The 23,704-nt window shown below is 54.9% G+C and overlaps 2 protein-coding genes across 17 annotated transcripts in view; one reads left to right on the forward strand and one right to left on the reverse strand.

Annotated features, from left to right (window-relative positions):
- Positions 1-3,307, forward strand: part of KANSL1 (KAT8 regulatory NSL complex subunit 1) — a 101,495-nt gene extending 98,188 nt beyond the window's left edge. For all 4 annotated transcript variants that reach the window (XM_074891878.1, XM_074891877.1, XM_074891880.1 and 1 more), the window contains 2 exons: positions 485-731; positions 1,097-3,307. In XM_074891878.1, the coding sequence (XP_074747979.1) occupies positions 485-731; positions 1,097-1,381 (532 nt within the window). In that variant the 3' untranslated portion in view covers positions 1,382-3,307. The remainder of the gene's footprint in view (positions 1-484; positions 732-1,096) is intronic.
- A 1,486-nt stretch (positions 3,308-4,793) lies between these two features.
- Positions 4,794-23,704, reverse strand: part of MAPT (microtubule associated protein tau) — a 53,547-nt gene continuing 34,636 nt past the window's right edge. The window contains exons 7-17 of one of the 13 annotated variants that reach the window (XM_074892425.1): positions 23,200-23,255; positions 21,809-21,988; positions 20,436-20,568; positions 19,232-19,282; positions 18,520-18,785; positions 15,221-15,313; positions 14,981-15,073; positions 11,264-11,345; positions 10,563-10,675; positions 8,445-8,592; positions 7,826-7,963 (exon numbers count right to left, since the gene is read on the reverse strand). In XM_074892425.1, coding sequence (XP_074748526.1) covers positions 7,959-7,963; positions 8,445-8,592; positions 10,563-10,675; positions 11,264-11,345; positions 14,981-15,073; positions 15,221-15,313; positions 18,520-18,785; positions 19,232-19,282; positions 20,436-20,568; positions 21,809-21,988; positions 23,200-23,255 — 1,220 coding nt within the window. In that variant the 3' untranslated portion in view covers positions 7,826-7,958. Of the gene's footprint in view, positions 7,964-8,444; positions 8,593-10,562; positions 10,676-11,263; positions 11,346-11,386; positions 11,748-13,422; positions 14,691-14,980; positions 15,074-15,220; positions 15,314-18,519; positions 18,786-19,231; positions 19,283-20,435; positions 20,569-21,808; positions 21,989-23,199; positions 23,256-23,704 lie in introns of those variants that run through there. The other 12 variants (XM_074892424.1, XR_012631959.1, XM_074892426.1 and 9 more) reach the window with 12 other exon arrangements.

Consider the following 23,704-nt stretch of genomic DNA (forward strand, 5'->3'; position numbering starts at 1 on the left):
GTTTAAATCTGAAGTCTAGGGGTTTTACAGTGCTCCTCCTACGCCCAACTGTTGAACTTGCTGCATTTTCAGCATTACTGATTCAGTACGCCTGGTTCTTGAGCTGCCTGGTGTCACATGGCGTGTGGATGGTGGAAACACTCGGAGAAACCCGTTTTGAAGTGTCTGATGTCATGGGGTGGCTTCTCAGCGTGGTATTTGTGCAGCGCTCGCAGCGTAGGAGATGTGTGGGACACGTAACCTTAGGAGAGCAGCGTCAGTGTTGCAAAGCTGCACCGAGAGAGCGGAGTTGGGACGAAGAGGAGCCTGGATTTGCTCTGGGCCACGACATTCCCTACTCTCGTGTGCCCCAACCCCGCGGCTCTCCGAGGGGGGGGCGGTGGAGGGGACCGTAGGGGTGGCAGCGAGCGGCCTGGGCCCGCCCCGTATTGTTGGGAGCAGAACTGGGACTGAAGCCAGGCTCTCCCCTGTGTTCCTATCGCAGGTCGTACAGATCGACAGACGGACGGACGACCCCCCAGCTGGGGAACCCCTCGACTCCCCAGCCGGCATCCCCTGACGTGGGCAGCTGCCACTCCCATTCGGAGCTGTCCCACACCCACTCACCGCGCAGCCCCATCAGCCCCGAACTGCTCTCTGCCCCCCTCACCCCCCTGTCCCGTGACTCCATGCGGCTCCTGTCCAGCGAGGACACCCGCTGCTCCACGCCCGAGGCCGGCCTGGACGAGCAGGTGGGTGCTGGCTCCGTTTGCGACCCTTTGCTCTAGTTTTGCTCCTGGTGGGAAGCTCCACGCGCTGCCTGTGGCTGGCAGAGGTAAATCTGACGCTCAAACCTGGCTGGTTTATCCCCCTCGTCGTGGGGAGACAGCTTGGAAACCTGCCTGTGGGAAACGCTGGCCCGGACGGGCTGTGGAGCTGCAGGTGTGGGCAGCCCGATGCGTCCCCAGCGGTTGGTTCAGTTCAGAGGCTGCTGCGTCCTCACCGCGCGCGCTAAAGCTTCCCGTGCTCTGTCGGCGAGGCCCTGGCCTCGGTGTGGAGGGGGAGCAGAAGAGCTTTCCCAGAGGGTTTGCCATAGCCTGGTGTCTCTTCCCTTTAGGCTGTGCAGCCCTGGGAGCGACGCACCTTCCCGCTCTCGTACGATCCCAGGACAGAGTGCGAGGACCAATCTGACCCCCAAGACCGGTTGTCGCGCTGCACCCGGCGCACGTCGGGCAGTAAATCCTCCCGGGAGACCGATGGCACTTCTGCTTTGCCCAACCTGGCCAGCCTCAAGAGCCGAACCCCCCTGGCGACACCCTCCTCCTCCTCCTCCTCCTCCTCTTCCTCCTCCTCCTCCTCCTCCTCTTCCTCCGCAGCAGTTCAGCGGCCAGCGCACAGATAGAGACATACGGGAAGACATGAGCAAAACCAACACACAGAACTAACTCTTGGCATTAAAGCTTCCAAAATCTGCGTTTGATATTCAAACATCCTGCCGGGAATTTTCACAGTTTTTAGTGAATTTAAGGAGTTTAGAAACTGTTTTTTGTTTTCTTTTTTTTTTTTCTTTTTTTTTTTTTTTTTTTTCCTTCTCCATGTTTCCTTGTCACACGAATGAGAGCCCCCCGATTCCTCCCAGCGGAGTGAAGCCTCGGGAGGGGAGCAGCCCACCAGACCCCCTCCCTCTTTCCTCCCCTCCCCTCTTAGGTGTATAAAACTAGAGCACAGGATTTAGCTGACTAGCAGACTTTGGGGATAGTTTTTCTCAAGCAAAAGGGTGTGTCTTTCTCTTAACCCGCTACCCCCCTCCCTGAAAGATTTTAGTGGAGTGAAATTAGTGGTGAAAAGTGATGTCTTGGGATTGCAACCTTCACTAGCTGTCTGTCTGTCCTTACGTGCAGAGTGCCCACCCTGCACTCCCACCCTCCGCCGTTTTTTCCTCCCCCAGGTTGTAGTTCCAGGTATCCCGAGGGGTGACTCTGCCCCCTCCCCGCTCTCCCCTCTGCCCCCGGGGCCGCCCGCCGCCGCCTCCTTCCCCCTCCCCTGCTTTGGGAGCAGCCGGTTGCTGTGCCGAGGTCTGGCTGCCCTGTCCCTCGTGGGGGGGGGAAGGACGGAAGGACCCTTTTAGCCACTTCACGCACAGCTCCGCGGGGGAGGAGCGGGATTTTGGATCAGCCCTGGCGTGATTCTGCTGGGCCGAAGGCGGGAGGGGAGGGGAGAGGCCCCAGCCCGGTGCGGCCGGATGCTTCGAGCGGAGCAGAGTCAGGAGGCGCTTCAGGGCCGCCCCTCGGGGCCGCGGCTGCAGCTTTCAGCTGCCACACGCGGGGCTTCGACTGCCCGACGCTTGAGCTCAGCCCTCGCCGCCCCACAGGCTCGGGCTGAGGGGCAGCTCCGGGCCGCAGCACCCCCCTGCCACGAGCGGGACGACGGGGTGGCGCCGGGTGGTCCCTGTAAGGTGGGTTTGGTCTCAGAAAAGGGGAAACAAGAGCGGGAAGGAGGGTGGGGGCGGGCGGGCGGCTGCGCTGAGGTGCTGGGGGGGTCGGGATCGGTCACCACTGCTTCGCTCCACTCCCACACACGGTCCGAGAACGGGGTCGATTCTGTTTCATTTCCCAGTCGTTGGTCCGACGTGCCACCTCCTGACAGGTATTTTATTTTGAAACCGAGTTCGCTGTTGTTCCTCCCCCCTTCCCTCCCTCCCTCCCTCCCTCCCTCCCTCCCTCCCTCCCCGGCCCTTCCGCACCCGCAGTGACTCCCGGATCCCGCACACCGTTCCCATCTGTAACGCTTTCTGATCCCAACGGTGTGGCTATTGGTCCCTGTCCTGTTGCTAGCATTGTGCCTGTCTTATGTATAATCACATCACCAAAAAAAAAAGGAAAAAAAAAATACAAAGGACATTTTTTTTTTTTTTCCATTTTGTAATCGTAAAGAAATAGTAGCTAAACTGCTTAATGGTCGGGGTTTTCACAATTTTCAACATTATCTAGTGTTTTTGGTTCTGTTCTAGTTTAAAGGATTTGTCATCGTTTCTTTAAAAAAAAAAACAATGCTACCATATCCCTCTGCATAAGTGCTTTTCTATTTATAAGGTTGAAAATTCTGAATAACCCTTTTAGCATTATAAAAACCACAAAAAAAAAAAACCACCTTGTATTTTGTAAATATTTTCTTTTCCTGCTTTGAGCTGTGTAATGTCCTTGTTATATAGAAATGCTTTTCTTCCGAGAAGCTGATCTTTGTTAATGTCTTGATTCTGTTGGCAAAGCACAAATGTGCTTATAAAAAAAAAAAAAAGAAGAAAAGATTAAAAAAAAAATTAAAACAATATTCTATGCAAAGTGTGTTTGTGAGACGCTGGGTTGGGACGGGGAAGGGGCCCGGTGTCGGGCGGATCAGCTGCTCCCCACCCTCCCACCCCCCCTTCCATGGGCTCTTTTTTTCCCTTTCCAACGTTCTCCCCCAGCAGCTGGTGAGCGCAGGAATTGTTCTGTGGGATCTGGGGGTTTGGGTTCAACGCTGGGGTGCGATGGGGCAGGACAGGGGCTGGGCGCTGCCTCGTGTCGCTTTTATTTGACCTTTTCAGGGTTAACCAGCTCCTGCTGGTTCGCACCCAGGTACGGGTTGTGCCAATTGTTTGCCCTCGTGGCGGGTTTTGCTGTGGAAGTTTAATGTTTGCAGGAGGCGAGTGGTGGGAGGCGACTTCCCTGGGTGCTCCTAAATCTCCAAGATAAGAGAATTAAACTTTGTTCCTCGTTACCCCAGCGGATGGGAAACAGGAAGGTGCTGGGTGATTATTAGCCAGATGATCAAAGAAGTCGGAGGCAGCAACCTGGGCATCACCGTGTTTGTTAAAACTAATTAACAGGGGAGGAAAAATTCCATCTGAAAAGCAAACGGTGGCGGCCGCGCCAGCAGCTGGAAACTTCTCTGACCTGCGGCCGGCGGGTGCGGAGCGAAGGGCTCGTGGTGCTGCTGCGGCGCCGGGAACGGGGGGCCCTGGGGCTGCGGGGGGCCGGGAGGCAGCGCGGGGCAGAGCTGCAGCCGAGAAAACGGCCGCGGTCACACGAGCTGAAAATCAAACTTGGGCTTCCTGGCTGCAGGGGCCCTGCGCTGCCCACGGGGCAGGGCCTCCCCTTCCCGCACCCCGCTGCGGCCTCGGCCTCGCCGCCTGCTGCAGGGACGGGCAGCGGGTGAAGCTGCACCGGGGGGTGCTGCTGGGGCTGGAGCTGGGGGGGGAAAGGAAAAAGAGCAAAACCCTCCCTGCCCGTCTTTACTGCTCCTGGTAGGGGGTCCCTTCAGTGTGGCCCAAGCCCAGAATCCAGCCTGAGACCAAACCGAGCCCAGAACACACCCTGAGCCCAGAACCCAGCCTGAGCTCAGCCTGAGCCCGAGCCTAAACCCCAGCCTAAGCCCAGCCCAGAACACACCCTGAGCCCAGCACTCAGCCCAAGCCCGGAATCCAGCCTGAGCCCAAACCCCAGTCTGAGCCCAGAACCTGGCCTGAGTCCGAACTCTGGCCCAAGCCCAGAACCCAGCCTGAGTCCAAATCGAGCCCAGAACAGTTCACCCAGAGCCCAGCCTAAGCCCGAGCCCAAACCCCAGCCCAAGCCCAGAACCCAGCCTGAGCCCAAACCCAGCCCAGAACTCAGCCCAAGCCCAGCACTCAGCCTGAGCCCAAACCCCAGTCTGAGCTCAAACCCCAGCCCAGACCCCAGCAGGGCAGGAGCACCCCTTTGTGGGCCCAGGCCCAGCTCCCGTGGGGCTCCCCCCCCTCCCCCCCACCCCCCCCCCCTCGTGCAAAGGAGGCGGCGTTTATCGTAGTAATGACTTTATTTCCAAATTCACTTTTACGGCAACAGTGTAACCCAGTTGTTAAAACGCACGATACACTATGGACACGCACAGACAGAAGCTAAGCTAGAATGATACACTGAGATCAAACCTTCCCTCCCGCCCGGCGCACGGGGACGGGGCTGCCAGCACCACCGGCAGTTGGACACCCAAGTTCAGTGAACAAGCATCTTTTTTTTTTTTTTTTTTTTTTTTTTTTCTGAGTGCAGAAACACGGTTTTTTGAATCAGTGCCGGTTTTAACCCTTTTCAGACCAAGATGTGTGTGGAGTCAAGGAAAAGCCATGGGTCAGGCTGTCCAGCTGCTCCTGGTAACCCTCAGGCCTGGGTCTGAACGCGGGGCCAGGGCTCGGGCTGCTGGAAGGGGACAGCGGGGACGCGGTGGGGGCATGGGCTGTCCTGGCACCGCGGGGGACAATTGGGGGGGGGGGGGGCTGGGGGAAGGGGCTGCTCCCTGGAGCTCACCCCACGCTAAGGCCACCCCTGGCCCCCCGGGTTGGTGTCCCCAGGCCGGGGGTGGTGGCACAGGGCAGGGCCAGGACGGGCCAGCTCAGCTCCGCACCGGCCTGCAGCCGAGAAGAGTTCAAAGGGGGTGCCCAGCGCGCGGTGGGGCTCCCTCTCGCTCGTTTTACAAAGGACAAAACTACCACAGCGGCTCCTGCGTCCGACACCGATAGAGAGTCACGGACTGGGGTACAGAGTCTTACAGGCAGCGAGGCGACTGAAGGGGAGCGAGCGACAAGCAGGACACGGGCTGGTGCCCGACCTGTTGGTGTTGGTGCTGCACCAGCCTCTCCCCGGCAGTAAAGCAGCTCCTGGAGCTGCAGAGACAAGGGTTGGACCCCTTCCCCAAACTGCCATTTCACCCCCCCACACATACACACGCCCTCCCCCCCAAGACCCAACTGTGCTCCCCAGGCACCAGCCAGGCCTCGGTTTTAGCCCGTGCAGCAGCAGCCGCCCAGCGCCGCGCAGGGGAGCCCACACAGGGCCCGCACAGGCCACGGCTTCATTGGCTCTGGGGGGTCCCGTCCAGGGAGGAACCGCTGCTCTGCCCCCGCTGTGAACAGCTGCTGAAACAGCCTCACGGCCCCCAGCCCAAGAGACACCCCCCCGCCATCCCCATCAGAGCAGGATTTCGGCCCCTCGCTGGGAAAGCGAGGCTTTCCCCACAGCATGGCCCTTGGGGTGCGGGGTCTGCGGCACCCCTGGGCCCCCCTCGGCCCTCGCCGCCATCTCCAGCAACACCCCCCGGCTCGGCTGGTGCCTCTCGGGGGGGCGGGGAGGGAGGGCACACACTGAGCTGCCCCGATCGCAGCTCAGGCTCTTTGGTTGTAGAAGGAAGGGGCATGCGGGGATGGCTACGGGTGCAGCACAGCCCCGGGCCACCCCCTCAGGCTCCCTCGGTTGCCACAGGAATAAAAGCAGCAAAAGAAAGAAAGAAATCAGCTCTTTTCCCCTGTATGATGCTGCGGGGGGTGGGGGGGCGGGTTAGTGCTGCGTGAAGGAGACACGGTGAGGGGTAACCTGCTGCCAACTCAAACCAGGAGAGCGCCCGGGGGGGTCGGTGCCAGGGAGCAGCCTCTGGGCCCTGAGCTCAGGACGGGACCTGGGGGAGCTGCCACCACGCCCCAGCTGAACTGGCCCCCGCGCCTTCCCCTCGCGTCCTCCCGGTTGTCTCCTACCGCTGCCAACGGCACGAGAACAGCAGAGCCATGGAGCTGCCACTTCTGCGATCTCTTAGCTGACCTTGCAGGGGGAAAAAAAAAAAAAAAAAAAAAAAAAAAGAAAAAAAAAGGATCAACCCAAAAACTGTTACAAGCTGCACCCAAATCCAGGGGCCATCCCAGGCCTGGAGAGGCGAGTGCCCCTGGTACAGCGTCCCCGGCCCTGGGGGGCGCAGGGAGCCCCGACGCAGCCCCCCCGCGCTCCCCGGGAGCGGCGCAGGGGCTCTGCGCCCACCCTCTGCCCGGCAGCCCTGCGGAGCTGCATCTGGGCAAAGCTCCCCCCGGACCCTCCTCGCTGGGCTGCGGCGGAGCCGGCACGGGGCAGCTCAGAACTACTTACATACTTACAGCATTTATTATTATTTTTTTTTTTTTTAAACACATGCTCGTTTATGAAAACAATCACCCTGGCACGGTCCAAGCATATACAGACAAATCTACTCTACGACACGAGGGGCTGCCAAAGGAATGGGGAAAAGCCTCTACTCATCCACTCAGCGGTTCCAGCACAGCCACGGAGAGGGGAACGGCCGGCCTCGGCAGCGCTCCAGCTGCCGGAGCTGAGAGCGGGTTTAGGGGACACCTGGCAGTTTTCTTCATACACATCTCGGCTTTCGGAGGTAAAAACAAAAAGGTTTCTTCCAAATCAGCAGGCAAATTTAACGCAGAAAGGGAGGGCACCTCCCTGCAGTCCCTGGCAGCAGCACCCACTGCCCGTGGGGACCATCCTTAGGGGAAGGTCGTGTCCCCTCCCCGCGAGGGCCTCCCGCTGCCCCGTGGGGTGCTCGGGTCAGCAGCCCCCCCTCTATCCCCCTCCCCGCTTCCCCGGGGCGGCGGGAGGGTCCCTGCCAGGGCGGGTGGCCCCAGGCAGGGCTGGGACAGTGAGGGACCTCGCCGGGGGGTGGGGGGGGGCGAGGGAGGGCGCGGGGGGGACGGGCTGTGCGCTCCGAGGAGCGGGGGGAGAGGAGGTTTTGTACCTCATAGTGTCACTGATTTTGAAGTCCTGGAGCTAGAGCTGAATGAACGGTAAAAGCAGGTTAAATCATTAACCAGTTAGGGGATGGGGAAGCAGCTGTAAAAGGAACAGAGGAAGAAGGCCAGATTATTATTTTTGTTTCTTTTCTTTTTCTTTTTTTTTTTTTTTTTCTTTTTCCTTGTCTTCTCTCATCTTCGCCCGCCGTGCCCCGATCACAAGCCCTGCTTGGCCAGCGAAGCGGACACTTCGTCGGCTAGCGTGGCGAGCTGGGGGGAGTCCACCATATTGATGCTGCCGGTGGAGGAGACGTTGCTAAGGCGGCGCGGGGAGGCATCTCCGGAGATGGTGGGGGACTTGTAGACGATTTCGGCGCCATGGTCGGTCTTGGCTTTGGCGTTCTCACGGAAAGTCAGCTTATGAGTCTCAATCTGCAAGGAGAGGAGGGGGTGGTGAGCGGGGAGGATGCGGGACGCCATCCGGAGAGGCTGTTTTTACCTGCAAACTCTCCGCTCGGTCACTGCTGTGGTGCAGCTGGGAGGAAAGCTCAGTTCATTGGCCTGATGCCCCCAGTGCCCCCAGTCCTCAGGCACGTCCCTTCCAGTCACCCACACAGGGAACAGGCACAACCGGAGGGGATGGCAGGACTGGAGCATCTGGGGATGCTGCCAAATCCTTCCCAAGCGCCCAGGCCCGGTGTGGCGGTGGGTCCCAGGCACATCCTGGGCTGCTCCCACTCCCCTGGCAGAGATTTTGGCGGGGGGGTTGGATCCCCATTCGGTGCATAAAGCTGCCCCTTAACCCACGGCCCAGCTGGGCGCAAAATGCTGCTCCCACAAGCCAAATCCCTCTTCTCCCAGCGAGCGCGAGGGCCAGGGAGGGGAGGTGAAGTGGATGGGGTTTGCTACTTACAGGTGCCCTCCCCAGCCGAGTGCAAGGCTGGGAGCTGGCTCTCCGGGGGGGTGGGCGGCTCCAGCACCAGGGCCTGGAGCCCAGCGGGGTCTGGGCTCGGGGTCCGAGCAGCCTGGGGACGGGTCTTGTCTTCCTTGCCTTTCTCTCTCTACAGGTGAAGAAACCCGCCCAGGGCGGTGGGGTGCAAAAAATGCATCAGCAACAAAAAACAAGATCCGATAAAAGTCAACCAGAAGGAAAAAGATTAAAAAATAAAGAAAAGAAATAGAAAATCGGGGAGAAAAAAGATCTGAAAAACAAGGCCATTCGCTGCCTCATAGGAAGAACAGCAGCTGCCTTTGGGGAGAGGGAGGAAAGCTTTCCAGGTGCAGCGACGGAGAGCAGATGCTGCTGGCACAGGTACTCGCAGAGCACAGAGCACCCCGGCTCCCTACAGGAGACCCAGTGCAAGAGTGGGACATGAACCAGCGTACAGCCCGAAGAGCTGTGGACTATGTCCAAACCTGGATCGTCTGTGTGGCAGAGCAAGGAGGGGGCTGGGGACATGGGAAAGGCTGGGGAAGGGGCAGCAGAGCCACCCACAGCCGCTCTACGTGGAGGGTTGATGGGGCTCAACCGTGTCCTGTGCCCTCCCTGCAACCGGAGTGTCCTGCCTCGGAGCAGCACTGCCCGAAGGGGGGTCCCTGGGGCCGAGGTGTGAACAAGGGCAGCAATCTGAGGCAGCATCTGAACTCAAGTCACACCGACAGCCTCCTCCAGGGGTGGACTGAGGCAGGGTACAGGCAGCTGCCACACAGGAAGGCTGAGGCAGGTGATGTCACTGCTGGGTCACACCCCTGCAAATAAATTCCCCCTCCAAAGGGCAAATTCTTCAAACTATGGGCCAGCGAATGTGCCAGGATATGAAAGAATCATCACTGTAATCATAAAAACGATGGAAATAGTGAAGCACAGGGCAGTCTGATGCGTAGCAGCAGTGAGAGAAGGGTAAGGAAGTCAAGCGATCCCTCAGTCAGAGGCCAGTGCACCGCTGGGAGATGAAGAGCTGGGAGGTGCACAGAGAAAACGTGGCCAAGAACAAAGTGCCAAAATACAGGAGCCAAAACAGAAGTTTCCCCTCCCACTGAGACAAAAAAAGTGTTTGAAAAACAAGCAAGATAAAAACCACTTTTCCCTGGAGAAATTCAACCATGTGTGTCACCAGGCTGGAGTCTCAACTCTGCGCTTACCTGATCTCCCTGCTCCCCTGCCTGCAAGGGACGTGCCTGTCCTTGAAGCCAGGCCGTAGAGGTGTCTTGCTTAGCCAAGACTTACTGCCAAGTCACCCTCAAAGCCTCCACAGAAACAGCTCACCCCAAGTTCAATATCTCACCTGACCTGATTGGCTTTTGTCTTTCATTTTAAATTCCCCCTGAACGCACACCACTCCCTACGCAGAGTCCTCGGTCAGTCTCAGCTGAGAGACTGAGACGTGAAGTAAGAAGAGATCAGCTTTCTTCTGAAACAACGGCCTACTGCAAAGTCACCTTCTCTAAATAAAGCTAAGCCTTTAATGCTCTACTTTCCCTGGGGAAACAACACCTATGCAGCAGCCTGAGCCGCCAGCTTTGTGCCACACCACTGGGAGTAATTGGCAACGCTGACGGTGGCACCCCTTAACGTGAAGGTTAACCTCAGAGAACAGCAGAAAGAGCAGGAAACCACAGGAGAGGATGCCACTTACACTCACACTCATTCAGGTGGCCACGGGCCAGGAAGAGGACAGAGACTGTCCCCGCAGCTCTGCCACAGCCGTGCTCCCACAAACGTCCTCGGGGCTGGCAAATGCAGCGCAGGAGCCCCGGAAGGCGAGTTACCCCGTCCTGGGCAGGGCACTTTCTGTCCTCCGAAGGACAAGTGTGCACAGAGCACCCCACGCTAGAACACGGGCAGCAAATCGTTCCAAGCGCTGGGGAAGAGGTGCTGCCGCACAGGCAGAGAGGTCTGAGGCTGAGCTGGGGGAGCAGCACCTTCCCCGAGTCCAGACTTAAACCGCTCTTCGCTTGCACGCCTGCTCGCAGGGCAGACAGACACCTGCAGCAGAACAGCCTGTCTGTTCTCAACCCAGTGCCCCTTTACCTTTTTATTTCCTCCTCCAGGGACGTGGCTGATGTTATCTAAGGACCCGATTTTCGATTGCACCTTATCTTTGAAGTCCAGTTTCTCAGATTTCACCTCCACCTGGCCACCGCCTGGAAGAGAAGAGCACGAGCAGGGTTAGCTCCTGTGGCAGCCAGGGCAGGCTGGAGAGAAAGCACCGAGGTCTGAGCTCAACCAAAGCACTCCGAGGCCGAGCAGAGGGTGAGGACCAGGAAAACGGCAGCAAGAGGGACCCCGCGGTGATCTGGGAAACCCAGGAACCAGCGTAAGGAGACTTTCCAAAGGATTGCTGTGCAGCGCTGACAGACACCCTGATGTTTTACAGATCCAAGGGCAGGGAGGTAACTTTACTCCCCTAAACACCAGCAGTCCCCCCTGTTTATTCCTAAATACTTCCCATTTACAGTGATGTGTCAGCACAGACAGGTGCCCATGGATCTCACCAGATCCCTCCTCTGCTACCGAGCGGTCAGGCAGACCGGAGAGGGTCTGGCAGTGACAGAGCTGGGAACCAGCACCCCAGGGCTCATTGATGCTCCGGCCACTGTGCCACATGCCTCCCCTCACTCCCTGCGCTCCCCCAACCCTCTCCCCATCTCCACAGGCACACCACGACGCAGCCTGCGAGCTCCCAGGGACCAGCACCCGGCGCTGCCGGATGCTGCCGAGTCAAAGGGTACCTGGTTTGTGATGGATGTTGCCCAGGGAACCACATTTGGATGTCACATGGCTCAGGTCAACTGGCTTGTAAACGATTTGAACCTGTCCGTACGAGAAAGGAAAAGGCAATGAGCTTATTGCCACCATGGGCAACCTGGGGAGGGGGAGGCACAACACACACCGGCACCTGATCTGGATTCAAGGGAAAGGACAGCTTAAACCCCAGTAAGATTAATAATACAAAAGAAACTGCCATCAGAAATGGGAGATCATTAATGCCCGTGTGCAGTAGCCTCTCTTAACATGTCAGCATGCACAAGATCACCTCTCCACAGAGGGGGGAAGTAGAGGCAATTTTAAAGTGCTTAAGTGAAAGAGAAAGTGGAGTGGTAATTAATTAAGATTTGCATACACATCATCCAAAAGAAGGAGATATACCAGAGAGAAAACGTAAAAAATAAATACCTTTTCTGGTGTAAAACATAAAGCTTATGTCCACAAAAACTGAAAGAACAGAAATGATCAATGTGCACAGAACTTTTAAAAGAGTGACCAAAATATGCATTTCTGAAAAATGCTGTAACGGAAATAAGGGTTAAAAAAAGGCAAAACAAAGTCTAAATATCTGGCAGGAGTTCACATAATATAAATTAAAATGGCAATTATAATATACTGAACCACAACAGTATTTCATGATATTATGCTCTGGTTTTTATTTGTTTTACCCATCACGTCTCTGAACATGGGCTCCAGCAATTCCACTCGAGTCGCCCCACTCGGAGCACGGCCGCGGCGCTGTGGCGCGGGGCCAGCGGCCTCTTGCGCACGGACACCCGGGTTCCACGAGACGCACACACGAGGAACGGTTAACGGGGAGCTGTTTAGTGGTTACGTTAGCGGTTAAACACCACACTGGAAAACACTAACGACTGGAGAGGTCTGGGACCATCAGGTGTGTCAGGGATGGCAAACCACAGCACATACACACCAGCTACATCATGAGCAGGAGACAAAGGGGTGAGAAAACATCCCCACGGCCCCAGAAGTGACCCTGGTTTTGGACTCAGGCCTGTGTGTGAATCAGCTGTTGCTGCAGTTAGTGGGGCTGCGCAGGAGAAATCAGATCAACACCTCTGGGTTGGTGCCTCCTCACGGGGAAGTGTCTGGCTCCCAGGAGCAGCCTGGATTTCAAGGGGCGCGTACACTGCTCTCTGTGTTCTCACCAAGCACCTCGGCAGGCGCGCTGCTCTCTCAAATCTCGGGAAGGATGTGCTAGCAGGGACCTTTGCAGAGGAGCTGACTCCTCCAAGCAGCCAGGCAGCCTCCGGACCAACGTGGCCGAAAGCCAGCACGAAGGATTCACCGTAGCCTCTGCTCTCCATCGCTGACCCTGGGCTGACCCAAAAGCCCCAGGGTGAAGGTGCAACCTTCAGTTCTCATGTTGGCCCCATCACCCTCCGAGCTAGGTGCTGGACCGTGGCTGTGCACACCACTGAGAAACACTCTCCCCTCCATGGTGCAGGCAGGAAAAGGAGGAGGGGACAGAGGCTCGGTGCCACCATCCCAGCGGCACGGGGCCAGAGCACCGTGCACACAGGCCTGCCTTGTCTCCGATGCTCACGCAGACCAAAAGGCACATTTGACAGAGAGTGGAGACAAGAGAGAGGGGAGAAAAGCAACCTTGGGGTCTGGGAGCACATCGCAGACACAGACATGAAGACACGTTTAATGCACTGGGCAGTGGGAGAGCTACGTTCAGTCGGAAGGCAGGAAAACAGACCCCTGAAGGACAGCTGGCACCTTCCTCATCCCAGCCGTGACCCCGAAGGGCCTATGAGCAATTGGGGCACCACTGGGACCTGGGACTGAACAACCTCCCATTTCCAGAGCAAGCAGTCAGCAATTGAAACACTATCTGCTCTCATTCCAGTTCCCTTTTTTCAGACAGGACTCCATTAATCCTCACCATCCTGCTGGGGAGCAGAGAAGGGTCTTCCCCATTTTAGCAAGAAAAAGGGGCACAGAGAGCTGCTTGCCTGCGAAACCAGTGCCAGAGACCCGGGGATCCCACCTCTCAGCACCAGCAATGCTTAGGTCAACTTCTGCCTAATGCATCACCTTGTCGGAGCATCCACTGGCTTTAAAAAAAAAAAAAAAAAAAAAAAAAAAAGATACCAACCCCAGGTTGCTGTAGCAACAGTTCATTCCTCTTGAAGCAGCAATGGCTGGGCAGGCAGTCGCTGCTGACAGCGCCGTGGAGGGTTGAGACGTGGCAGCCATCGAACGGCGGTGGTCTCTTGTTGCCCCTCTGTCAGAGGAGCCCCAAGGCACCGCTCTGCTGCCACGAGCCTGCGCAGCCACGCTCCGGCCACGTCAGCACGCAGCTTTGCTCCGAGCGTCCGCACCCAGAGCTAAGCTGCTGCTTTCCGTGTCGAGGCAGCCAGGCAGCGATCGCACAATTTTCACTGCTGGCAGAGCCTGGGGAGGGATGACAACCTCCAGCCAAAAATCCAGATAATTCTTAACCCACTGCAGCCACTGCAGCTGCAAACGCTTGCCCATGGTGTGAGCTCTCAGTGGAGAGAAGGATGAGCTCACCACCCTGTGCTGGAGCTAATTACCAGCCACCGCACAGATGAGTCGTGACGAACACTAACTCCCGGCGTAACAAGTGGTCCGCCACGCACCAGGCAGTCCAGCCAGTGCAGGACCCTGGGGTAAGAAAGAGCAGAACAAGCACGGAACTTGCTTCACAGAGGTCTGACCTCCGCAAAGCAGCTCCTCTGGCCCGTTAAATAAATGCAGAATGACATCAGATTTAAGATGGAGGTTGCAAACCCAGTTATGTCCCAATGCTTACGTGCCAAGCCCTCTGCAATGCTCAGTCTCTCAGGGAGGGCATCCACAGAGATCAAAAACAGCACAAAGAAAATCCATCAGGAACATCTGAGAGGCACCAGATAGTTCCTCAGATGGCTGCAGACCAGGCAACCACAGACCCCGGGTCGCAATGTCTGGGGTCTCAGTGATGCACCTTCCTTGGTCCATCATCTTTCCTGGACCCAAACTCTGTCTCCAGAGAGACTGGTGTAAATCCGCCAACCTCTGTGGGGTTTCTCCAGGTTTCTGGCACGGTAACGGAAAGCTGAGTCTGGCTATTTATCTGGGAATGGCTGGAAATGCCAGCGCTGAAATCAATTAACTCAGTATTACTTTAGGCTCAGCCTCCATGGGCACTGCCAGACACATTCATTAGCAAGGAGAAGCTTAATATTTGCATGGATCATACTTGCCTGATAGGAACGGGTGGGAACCTGCGCTTTCACATGTTGTGCAGAGTCGTGTCCAATTTAGCAGTAGATTAAGCAACAAGGACTGCATTTGCTTAAAAATCTATCCATCTACTGCATCAGCAACTACGTCACTGTCTGCTAGAGGCCACCCACCCTGCAGACAATGAGGCATTAAACCTTCCAGGTAGTGTAAAACCTTCGAGTTAACGGGATGTTTTGTTACAGACATGGTTTCTACACAGTTAGTTCTGTCCATGTCAGGCACGTACAGGACTGGTTAGGGTTGATCTAACCATGTCTTTTGGGTTAATGGGGTTAAATGACAGCACGTCACCAATCGCTATCTGACGGCAGGGTCGCTGCAGATAGCATTGGCGATTTAGTGTATACAACATGCCACTAATAATGATTATTACAGTGCATTCAAAGTGTGAAGGTACTCACACTGCCTCCTCCCGGGATGTGTTTGATATTATCCTTTGAGCCACACCTGGATTGAACGCTGCTAAAGTCCAACTTCTTATTAACAATCTGCACCTTTGGTAGCCAGAAAAGAGTCATTGCACGTCACCAATAGCTATCTGACGGCAGGGTCGCTGCAGATAGCATTGGCAGTTTAGTGTATACAACATGCCACTTATAATAAGAACTATTATAGTGCATTGAAAGTGTGAAGGTACTCACACTGCCTCCTCCTGGGATGTGTTTGATATTATCCTTTGAGCCACACTTGGATTGAACGCTGCTAAAGTCCAGCTTCTTATTAATAATCTGCACCTTTGGTAGCCAGAAAAGAGTGTGAGAAACAACATGACCATCTGCAGCTTGACCATGCGTTATATCACTAAAACCAGGAACCTGCCTTCCAGTGCCAAGAGCAAAGGAGAATCTCTGGCTTGCTGCATAGATCTGTCTGCTCGTGGGTGGGAAACTGAAGGTGGGCAAGTTATAGCTAGAGATCGGATACGTCTGGCTAGCAAGGCAGCGCCGGTTTCCAGGCCAGAAACACCAGCAAGCAAGCCAGCTCACCCCGTTTTCTTCCACGGAACAAAACGGGGAACTTGCTGGGCAGCAAACACGCTGGAAGGCACCAGTGCTCTGAGACTCAGCTTCTGCGGAAAGAGGAAGGATGGAGCTGAGAGAAAAACGCCTGCTCAGCCCCATCTCCTGCGCCGGGCAGCATGTCTCCTCTCTAGGACAGACACACGTGCCCTCACGTTTCAGCAGCTTGAGCAAACTGGGCAAAGGGGTGGACTGGCAGGGCAGCAGGCTGGAGAGCTGTGCAGGGCTCAAACTCCCTCTACAGTTACAAAGAGAAAAAGCAAATGCTGCCAGGACTGCCATCCCATGCCTGCAGTGCTCTTAACTCCTCTATGGATGAGACGAAAGGGGCGGCACAGACCACCCCAAAGGCAGCATATTCCTAACGGGTGGGAGGGAGGCTGGAAATGGTTTGGTGCCACAGGGGAACCACGTCCCATGCCAACGTCACCCCCCAGTCCCGCAGCCCGCTTGCCCTCTCCGCCACACGCAGATTTTTGTACTAATGAAGCTGTTTCCATTTAGGGCTTGTTTTCCCTCGTTGGGTTTTATAAGGGCAGCTATGCTGGAGTGACCCCGCGCGTAGGAGCGGCTATTCCTGACAACACAAAGATGAAGACAGGCCCTGCTCCTTCCCCTACACGGACTGGAGTGGCTTTACAACCTACGCACGTATAAACCAGAGGTGAATGCAGGTAAAAACCAGCAGGCACACAGGCCTGTGCTCCCTCAGGAGAAACCCTGTCTGAAGCACAACCCTCATGAGGGGGAAAGAGACACCCTGCAAGAGAGCAGCATCGCACTGCACGTGCAGTCCCCGGATGACAACGTCCCCAAAGCTGGCTGAGTGGGCAACCTCGCCCTCCATCTCAGCATGTCCCCGGCCTGCTGCTGTGAGGAGAGCTCCTCACTCTACCCTGGTTCTTTAGCATGAGAAGCACCGAGGCTGACGCGCCGCCAGGATCATTTTCCAAGTTCCTATCAACTAATCCTGCAAATCAGGACCCAGTTCTGCCAGACCAGGCTTTGCCAGAGCAGTGTTCAGTGATCCAGCAACAACAAAAGTGCTCAGACAATGCAGAAATACTGGAAGAAATGTGGCCTGGCTGACTCGTATGTGCCCCATGTACCTTTGCTTCCCTAGGCTGGGGGTCTGAAATCTGTGCAGAGAGCAGGCTCCAGACCCATCTTCTGGCCACCCTAAAAATCAAACTTGTTGGATCAGCCCCTTCTGCTACAGCTGCAACCGTTCTGCTAAGAGCAGTCTCGTGTCCTACAAAATCCCCAACAGAGCATCCAGCCATTCTCCCCTGCAAAGAGCAATGAATTGTCCCAAATTCAGCTGCTCTCACTCTTTCAGTGACAACAATACACATGTCGCCTGACAGAGGGGAAAAAAAAAAAAAAACCACCCACCTCGTAAAAGCTGGATTAAAAAGAATGAGCAAACGGTTTAACCAATTTACAGTAAATGGAAGGGTTCCTTCTAAAATCCCTGAAAAGCGGCGTTTTGTGGGGGCAGCAGGAAAAACTTACACCTTGTGCTAAGCAGGTGGGAGGGCTGAGGCCCCGGGACACGGGCAGCTGGAAGGACACGTGCTGCTCGGCTCACGACCCACGGCCCGAGCAGCCCTGCCCAGGCTCCAGAGCCCCCCTGGATTGTAGTACAAAGCAAAACGTGCATTATCCGGTAAATCACCAGCCACAGCGAAAAAATGCACATAAGGAAATGAAAAAGCAGGCTGCTATTTAAGATGGTGAAGAGAAGCCATCTCAAAGCCTCCCCCCATGCCGAAGTCGAACATTCAGAGCCGTGGAGTTACCTACTTGCACAAAATGGCACACGCAGCACTTGGGGAAGAGTTGTTACGGCTCCATTCTCCCCCCCGGGGCGGGCAAGCACAAGCACACGGGGACTCCTGACTGCACCGGCCATCAGATGTGCAGTTCTGTCATTTAACATCCACACAGGAGCCACCGGGCCTCCACCAAGTCAGAGGAACCAGGTGCTTTCGTGTCTCCACCCATGCAGCAAGGAGGATTTTATAAAAGCCTTGGGACACCTTCAGGAGCAGCGCAGAGAGGCTCGGATGGGTGCTGAGCAGCCAGCACCACAGCTGTGCAGCTGCTGCTCTTGGGGCTGTGTGGATGAATTAGCTCACACCACTCCCTCAGCCAAACTCTGCTCTGCTGGGCTTGCAAAATTTAACACGAGACCCTCGTTCCCAAGCACTCGGAGCACGGAGTTCACTTTGCTGCTCGTGAAACAGCCACTCTGGGAGTGAAAAGTACTAGTGGTTGAAAGGATAATAGTGCCACCAGTTCTGGCCGTGCCACACTGCATCATGCAGCAAGACAGCGCCTGATCGCAGAACACAATCCAAAACCTTGCCAATGGAGTGGGATCCAAAATCACAATGTTCTGAAAAATGTGCCGAGCCTGGGACCCTCACAGGGAGACGACCATCCTGCCTGGTCGCTAATGAACAAATGGAGAGCGTTCAAGGGACTGCTCCAGATCACACAGAATAGGATTCAGAAACACAACCCTGATCCTGCGACTCTTTAGGGCTGCAGGTCACAATTTTGCTCCCCCTAACTGGGCACCACGAGGGAATGTCATTCCCCCGGCAGCCAGTCCGTACGTTGACGTGCCACTCCACGAGAGCCACATCACAAGCTCTCTGCAGTCCTCTCTGCGGGACAGCTGTACTGCGCTAAGCCAGGCAAGCGATTTCAGGACAAGCACCCAACCCAATCAACCCAAAAAACTTTAAAATCAGAATCGGGCTGGAGATCAGCTGAAGCATGGCTGCCCACTGATGTATCCCTGGCCCAGCTGGGCTGCTGCTGCTCCAGGGAGGGCTCTCCCCTCCCAGATGCAGCGCCAAGCACCCGCTGTCCCTACAGACAGGCCCCTGGAAAGCAGAGTCCACGTTTACCTTGCCACCTCCGGGCTGGTGCTTCAGGTTTTCAGTTGAGCCAATTTTGGACTTGACATTTTTCAGATCAGGCATGGGTGCGGCTGACGGCTGGATGCGGCTCTTGGCAGATGCAGGAGATTTCGGTGGTGTGCGAACCACTGCCACCTTCTTGGGCTCCCTGGCTGGTGGGGTGGGCAGAGAGGGAGTGCGGGAACGGCTGCCTGGAGTCCCGGGGGAGCCGGGACTGCTGTAACCGCTTCTGTCTCCAGACTTTGGCTGCTCACCTAAAGTTTGCAGACAGAGGGAGGCAAGCACAGGATAAGCAACCTGGGCACACAACCCCTTCCCCACTCCCTGCCTGCATTTACCACCTTGACCTGCCCGGTCCCAGGGACCACCCGCTACTCCTAGTGCAGACCATCAGCAGAGGGGAGATGGCTGCACTGTCTTCTACTTCTTTTTGAAGTGAAAACTGTGATTAAAGGCAATTTCCTACTATATCAGAAGGAAGATGGTCTTCATTGTCTGGATCATTGGTGACGCCCCACCCGAGCGTGACATTAGCATGCATGACAAATTGCAGAGAAAAGACACTCAAACAAAACCACTTTTCTATTAGAAACTTGGAAGCATTTTTACAAAATTATTTTATGTAATTAAATATCACTGAGCAGCTTAGAACTGTCCCCAGTTTGAAAAGAAATGGAAGAAGAAAACCCTTAAACATCACCTTTCTCAGACTTTGCTGCTGCAGGAGGTGGTTTTTTCTGCTCCTTTCTGCCTGTTTAATGAATGAGAAAGATGCTTAAACATAATAAAGCTGGAAATTTAATTAATTTAAGGTTTTATGCAGCTCTGCTTAAGTATGAAAAACATATATATTCAGTGAAATGCACCGTTTTAATGGAAATTCACAATGCCTGATGCTTTCTGGGGTTTTCTTCTCTGAGAATAATGGGCTAATCTCCGTTCCTGCAATCGAAGAATTGATCCTCTTGCCCCTTTGTGAAATATTGTCAAGAGAAAAGGAATAGATGGATTAAAAAAACGGAGCTGCCTAAGTCTTCCAAATTAGAGGAAATCCCAAAGGGATAAAGCAAGTGCCGTCTCCTACACACTAGCAACTATATGAAGAGAGCAGATAGAGCAGCATCCAGGAAGGCTCACTTCAGAGGAATCCCAGAATCATCTGGGTTGGAAAAGCCCTTGAAGCTCCTCCAGTCCAACCATGAACCTCACCCTGACCGTTCCCAACTCCACCAGATCCCTCAGCGCTGGCTCAACCCGACTCTTCAACCCCTCCAGGGATGGGGACTCCCCCCCTGCCCTGGGCAGCCCATTCCAACGCCCAACAGCCCCTTCTGCAAAGAAATCCTTCCTAAGAGCCAGTCTGACCCTGCCCTGGCGCAGCTTGAGGCCATTCCCTCTTGGCCTGGCGCTGGTTCCTTGGCTCAAGAGACTCATCCCCCCTCTCTGCACCCTCCTTTCAGGGAGTTGTAGAGGGCCATGAGGTCTCCCCTCAGCCTCCTCTTCTCCAGACTAAACCCCCCCAGTTCCCTCAGCCGCTCCCCATCAGACCTGTGCTCCAGACCCTGCACCAGCTCCGTTGCCCTTCTCTGGACACGCTCAAGTCATTCAATGGCCTTTTGGGAGTGAGGGGCCCAAAACTGAACCCACTCATCGACGTGTGGCCTTGTCCCTAGCTCTGCACCCACAGCCCCGTGCCAAGGCTGAGCAGCTCTGGATCACCACGCAGCCCTCGGCCGTGCCCTTGCTCAGTGCTCTCTGCGCATGACCCCAGCCTGCACGGGGGCACGTCTGTTTGCTGCCCCCACGTAACGGCATCGAGAGCCTGGGAGCTCCACCACAGCAGAGCCTCCAGAGTCAGGGACACCGTGGGAAGGCAGCAGCCCGCCGCTCTCACCATCACTTACCGGAGCTGGGAGGCGTCTTGGGGGCCGTGGGTGTCTTTGCTGGGATGCGCGTGGCATTGGTCGAGTTCCTCTGAGCCTGCCCGCCTGCGGACCGTGGCGTGGCCGCCTTCGTGCCACCTCTCATCTCCGGGCCCTGGGGGTGCAAGGGGGAAAGGCTGATGCAGGGGGGATCTGCCCGGGGATGGGCTATCACCCCTCATGGATCAGAGCCACACGAGACCCTCCTGCTTCCGACCCTGACAGCCCACAGGAGCTCCCGCAGGTCTCCCCACCTGCAGGCACCTGCGACGTGCCTGTTCACGCCCCGTCTCCCATCACGACGCCTGCCTCAGCCGCTGCACACTCGTGGGCTGGCAGAGGGACTGTGCCACCTTCCCACGGGAGCTCTTAAGCTTCAGCTACGTTATTCACCGCACACTCAGGTCTGGTTAAAAAGTATGTTCAACTCCTTTGTCCGTTCTCTAAATTTCATCATTTTCCTTCCCCTGTTCTGCTAAAATTTTGTACAGAAGATAAATAAACCCATTGACTAGACCAGCGGCTCCATCACAGTGCCAGACACCAAACACAGAGAAGCACCTCCTTTATCCCCACCTGCAATAACTGTTCCAACACGTGCGTCATCTGTAATGGCATATAAATAGCAACATGCTATTTACTGTCTTCTGATCCCACAGAAAAGCCTCCCCAAATCTATCGCTTTCTAATGCTGGTCTGTGTACAAAAGCTCCTGGAAAACATGCAAGTGACAATTTACAAGCTGACTGGTCCCAAGGCAGGAGGAAACCAGGGCAGAGCCATTGCAATGCCCGTCATGGTAAAACCATACCCATTGTCTGCAACCTGCAATCCCTGCTCTTCCCTCACCACGGGTCTATTTGTGTGACTAAACACCACAAAGAGAAACTCCAAGCTACTTTTTACATTGCAGAATAAGCCATGGATGTGTGTGCATTTCCTATTCTCTGTGTAGCACCTGGCAGATCTGGCTCCAGCACATTTCAAATACATCTGCTGTTTACAGCCAATGCATCCATAAAACACAGCATAAAGCTGTAAAACAAGGAAGAGCATGAAAAAGCATAAAGGGACCTGGAAATGCCTCAAGGAGACCAGGTAACACCCTGCAGCAATGAGATATTTTTTGCTGTACCGCAGAGCAAGGTGAGACGTGCTGGTGAGACAGATCCAGTTGCTTCAAACACCAAAACTGGTGCCAAGTCTGGCCACAGCTGCTGGAAGGTGAAGGGGAAGCACATCCCACCTCTCCACTGGATGGGGCACGGAGAGACTGCCCCAGCCAAGCACGGTCAGTCAGACCTGTCAGGGATTCCCCAAGGCAGCTTTGCCTCTCTCACATCCCATTTCCTTACCTTGGCTTTTGTTTCTTGCGTTCCTGTACTGGCAGGTCGGGATGTGACAGAAGAGACTCGTTTAGAAGTGGAAGCAGGGCTGGAGGGTGTTTTCGAAGGGGTTGTGCTAGAGGAGGTGTGTCGTTTGGGGGGAATGGAGGGTCTATCGCCTGGGGGTTTGGCAGTGGAAGGTGAGGATTTCTTAAACATGGAAACAAAATAAAATTGGAACAAAAAAAAAATCAGTATGGGAGGGAAACAAAAGGGGATCACTGACATTAAATAGGATTAGAAGGTGCAATACAGAACTGGTTGTGGGGTAGGCGATGGCACTACCCTGCAGCACAGAGCTGGAGGCCCAGGGCACTGCCGGGGACCCACGGCTGCGCCACAAGCACGGGATACCTCAGCTCTATTCCTCCCACGGGGTGCAGCAACACCCAAGCCCCTTTCTGGGGAAAGTGTCACCCCGTGACAGCGTGCCCTTGCCACCACCCTCCACACCAGTGGCACATGTTACCATCTGGACTGTTCTATTTACTCCCAAACTCTCTGTGTGCTTCACTGGCAAAGATGCTGCAGGTACAGCACCGTCAGCACCAGCATTGCTGGGAGATGCAGGTGACTGCTCCCAGGTCTCTCAACCTCATCCTACCTGCTTTGTCAACAGTGGATCACTGGCTTTTATCTAGATGATTGCTTGGTATCATGTGAAATGCCTAGCCTGATACAACCTGCCAAACCTCCCTAGAGAAAGACCAGATTTCACACTGTTTGAAAGTAATTATATTCCTCACCTTTATTTCTTCACCCACTAAACTGTCCATCAGCTTGTCTGTTATCTCACCCAGGCACTAGCCAGGCTAATGGTCAGCTGAACTAAACCTCCTCCAAATTAGCAGTGTGACAGATATCTTTAAACTTCTGCAATTTACCCATTATTAAACTCTGTTCCTCACCCAGAACACAGCATCTGCAAGGCCTAGATTATTTAGTTTAATTTTTTAATTACGTGTCTTGCTCTTTTCACTGTTATGCTGCTTGTCCCCAGTACAGCACAACGCAGTTTTGAGTTTGCTTTTGGACCAGTTTGCCCCAGCAAAGCCAGCTGTCTGCTTTCCGGTCTCGGGCTGTGAAAATTATTTCTCTAACCACCCACCCAACCCCATGAGCCACATTTTTGCTTTAGATTTGTTTTGCTTCCTTGCCCTCAAAGATCACCATGGATTGCACCATCCAAACCGGGGTGAGGGAAGAAAAAATGAAAACACTCTTGAAAGACAGATGGAAGAATGGAAGATAATGGCAAGGTTTCCTAAGAGGCACAACCACAGTCCAGGAGAGCAGGAGAGGGAGTCAGGAACACGCACTTAGTGAGCTGATGTTACCTCTGGTTTTGTTTTTAAGCTTACCTTCGGTTTCTTTTCCTCAGCTTCAGTCCCTTCCTTGTCTTTGCTGTCAATACGACCTGACAAATGGAAACACACACAGTTACACTTCTTGGGACTGGTCAGTAAACTCTAGAGAGATGGCAATGCCTGTACTACAGCAACATGCATGCTGGGTGGGTATTCCCTGTTCCTGCTCTCCTTTAATTTAACTACTATTCTTAGAAATATTATAAAGTCACTCGTTTCTTGCAGAAATACTTTCACATCGTAAACACATTCTTTCTGGGTTAACAGATTATCCTGTGCACAGGCAACAGTGTATTAGTCATCACTGGAACATCAGACACACGCAACATGGTCTGTATGAGACCAATTTGCCCAGATTTGCACTCGGTTCCAGCAGCATCTGTTCAGTTTAGGACAGAACAGTTCTCTTCAACCCTAAATATGAGTCTCCCTCTCTAAAACACCCATTGGTTCTAACAATTATGTAAGTAAAGACTAAAACTGAAGGATGCCCCAATCC

Source organism: Strix uralensis, chromosome 22, assembly GCF_047716275.1.
Source record: "Strix uralensis isolate ZFMK-TIS-50842 chromosome 22, bStrUra1, whole genome shotgun sequence".
In the NCBI taxonomy this organism is placed as follows: domain Eukaryota; kingdom Metazoa; phylum Chordata; class Aves; order Strigiformes; family Strigidae; genus Strix; species Strix uralensis.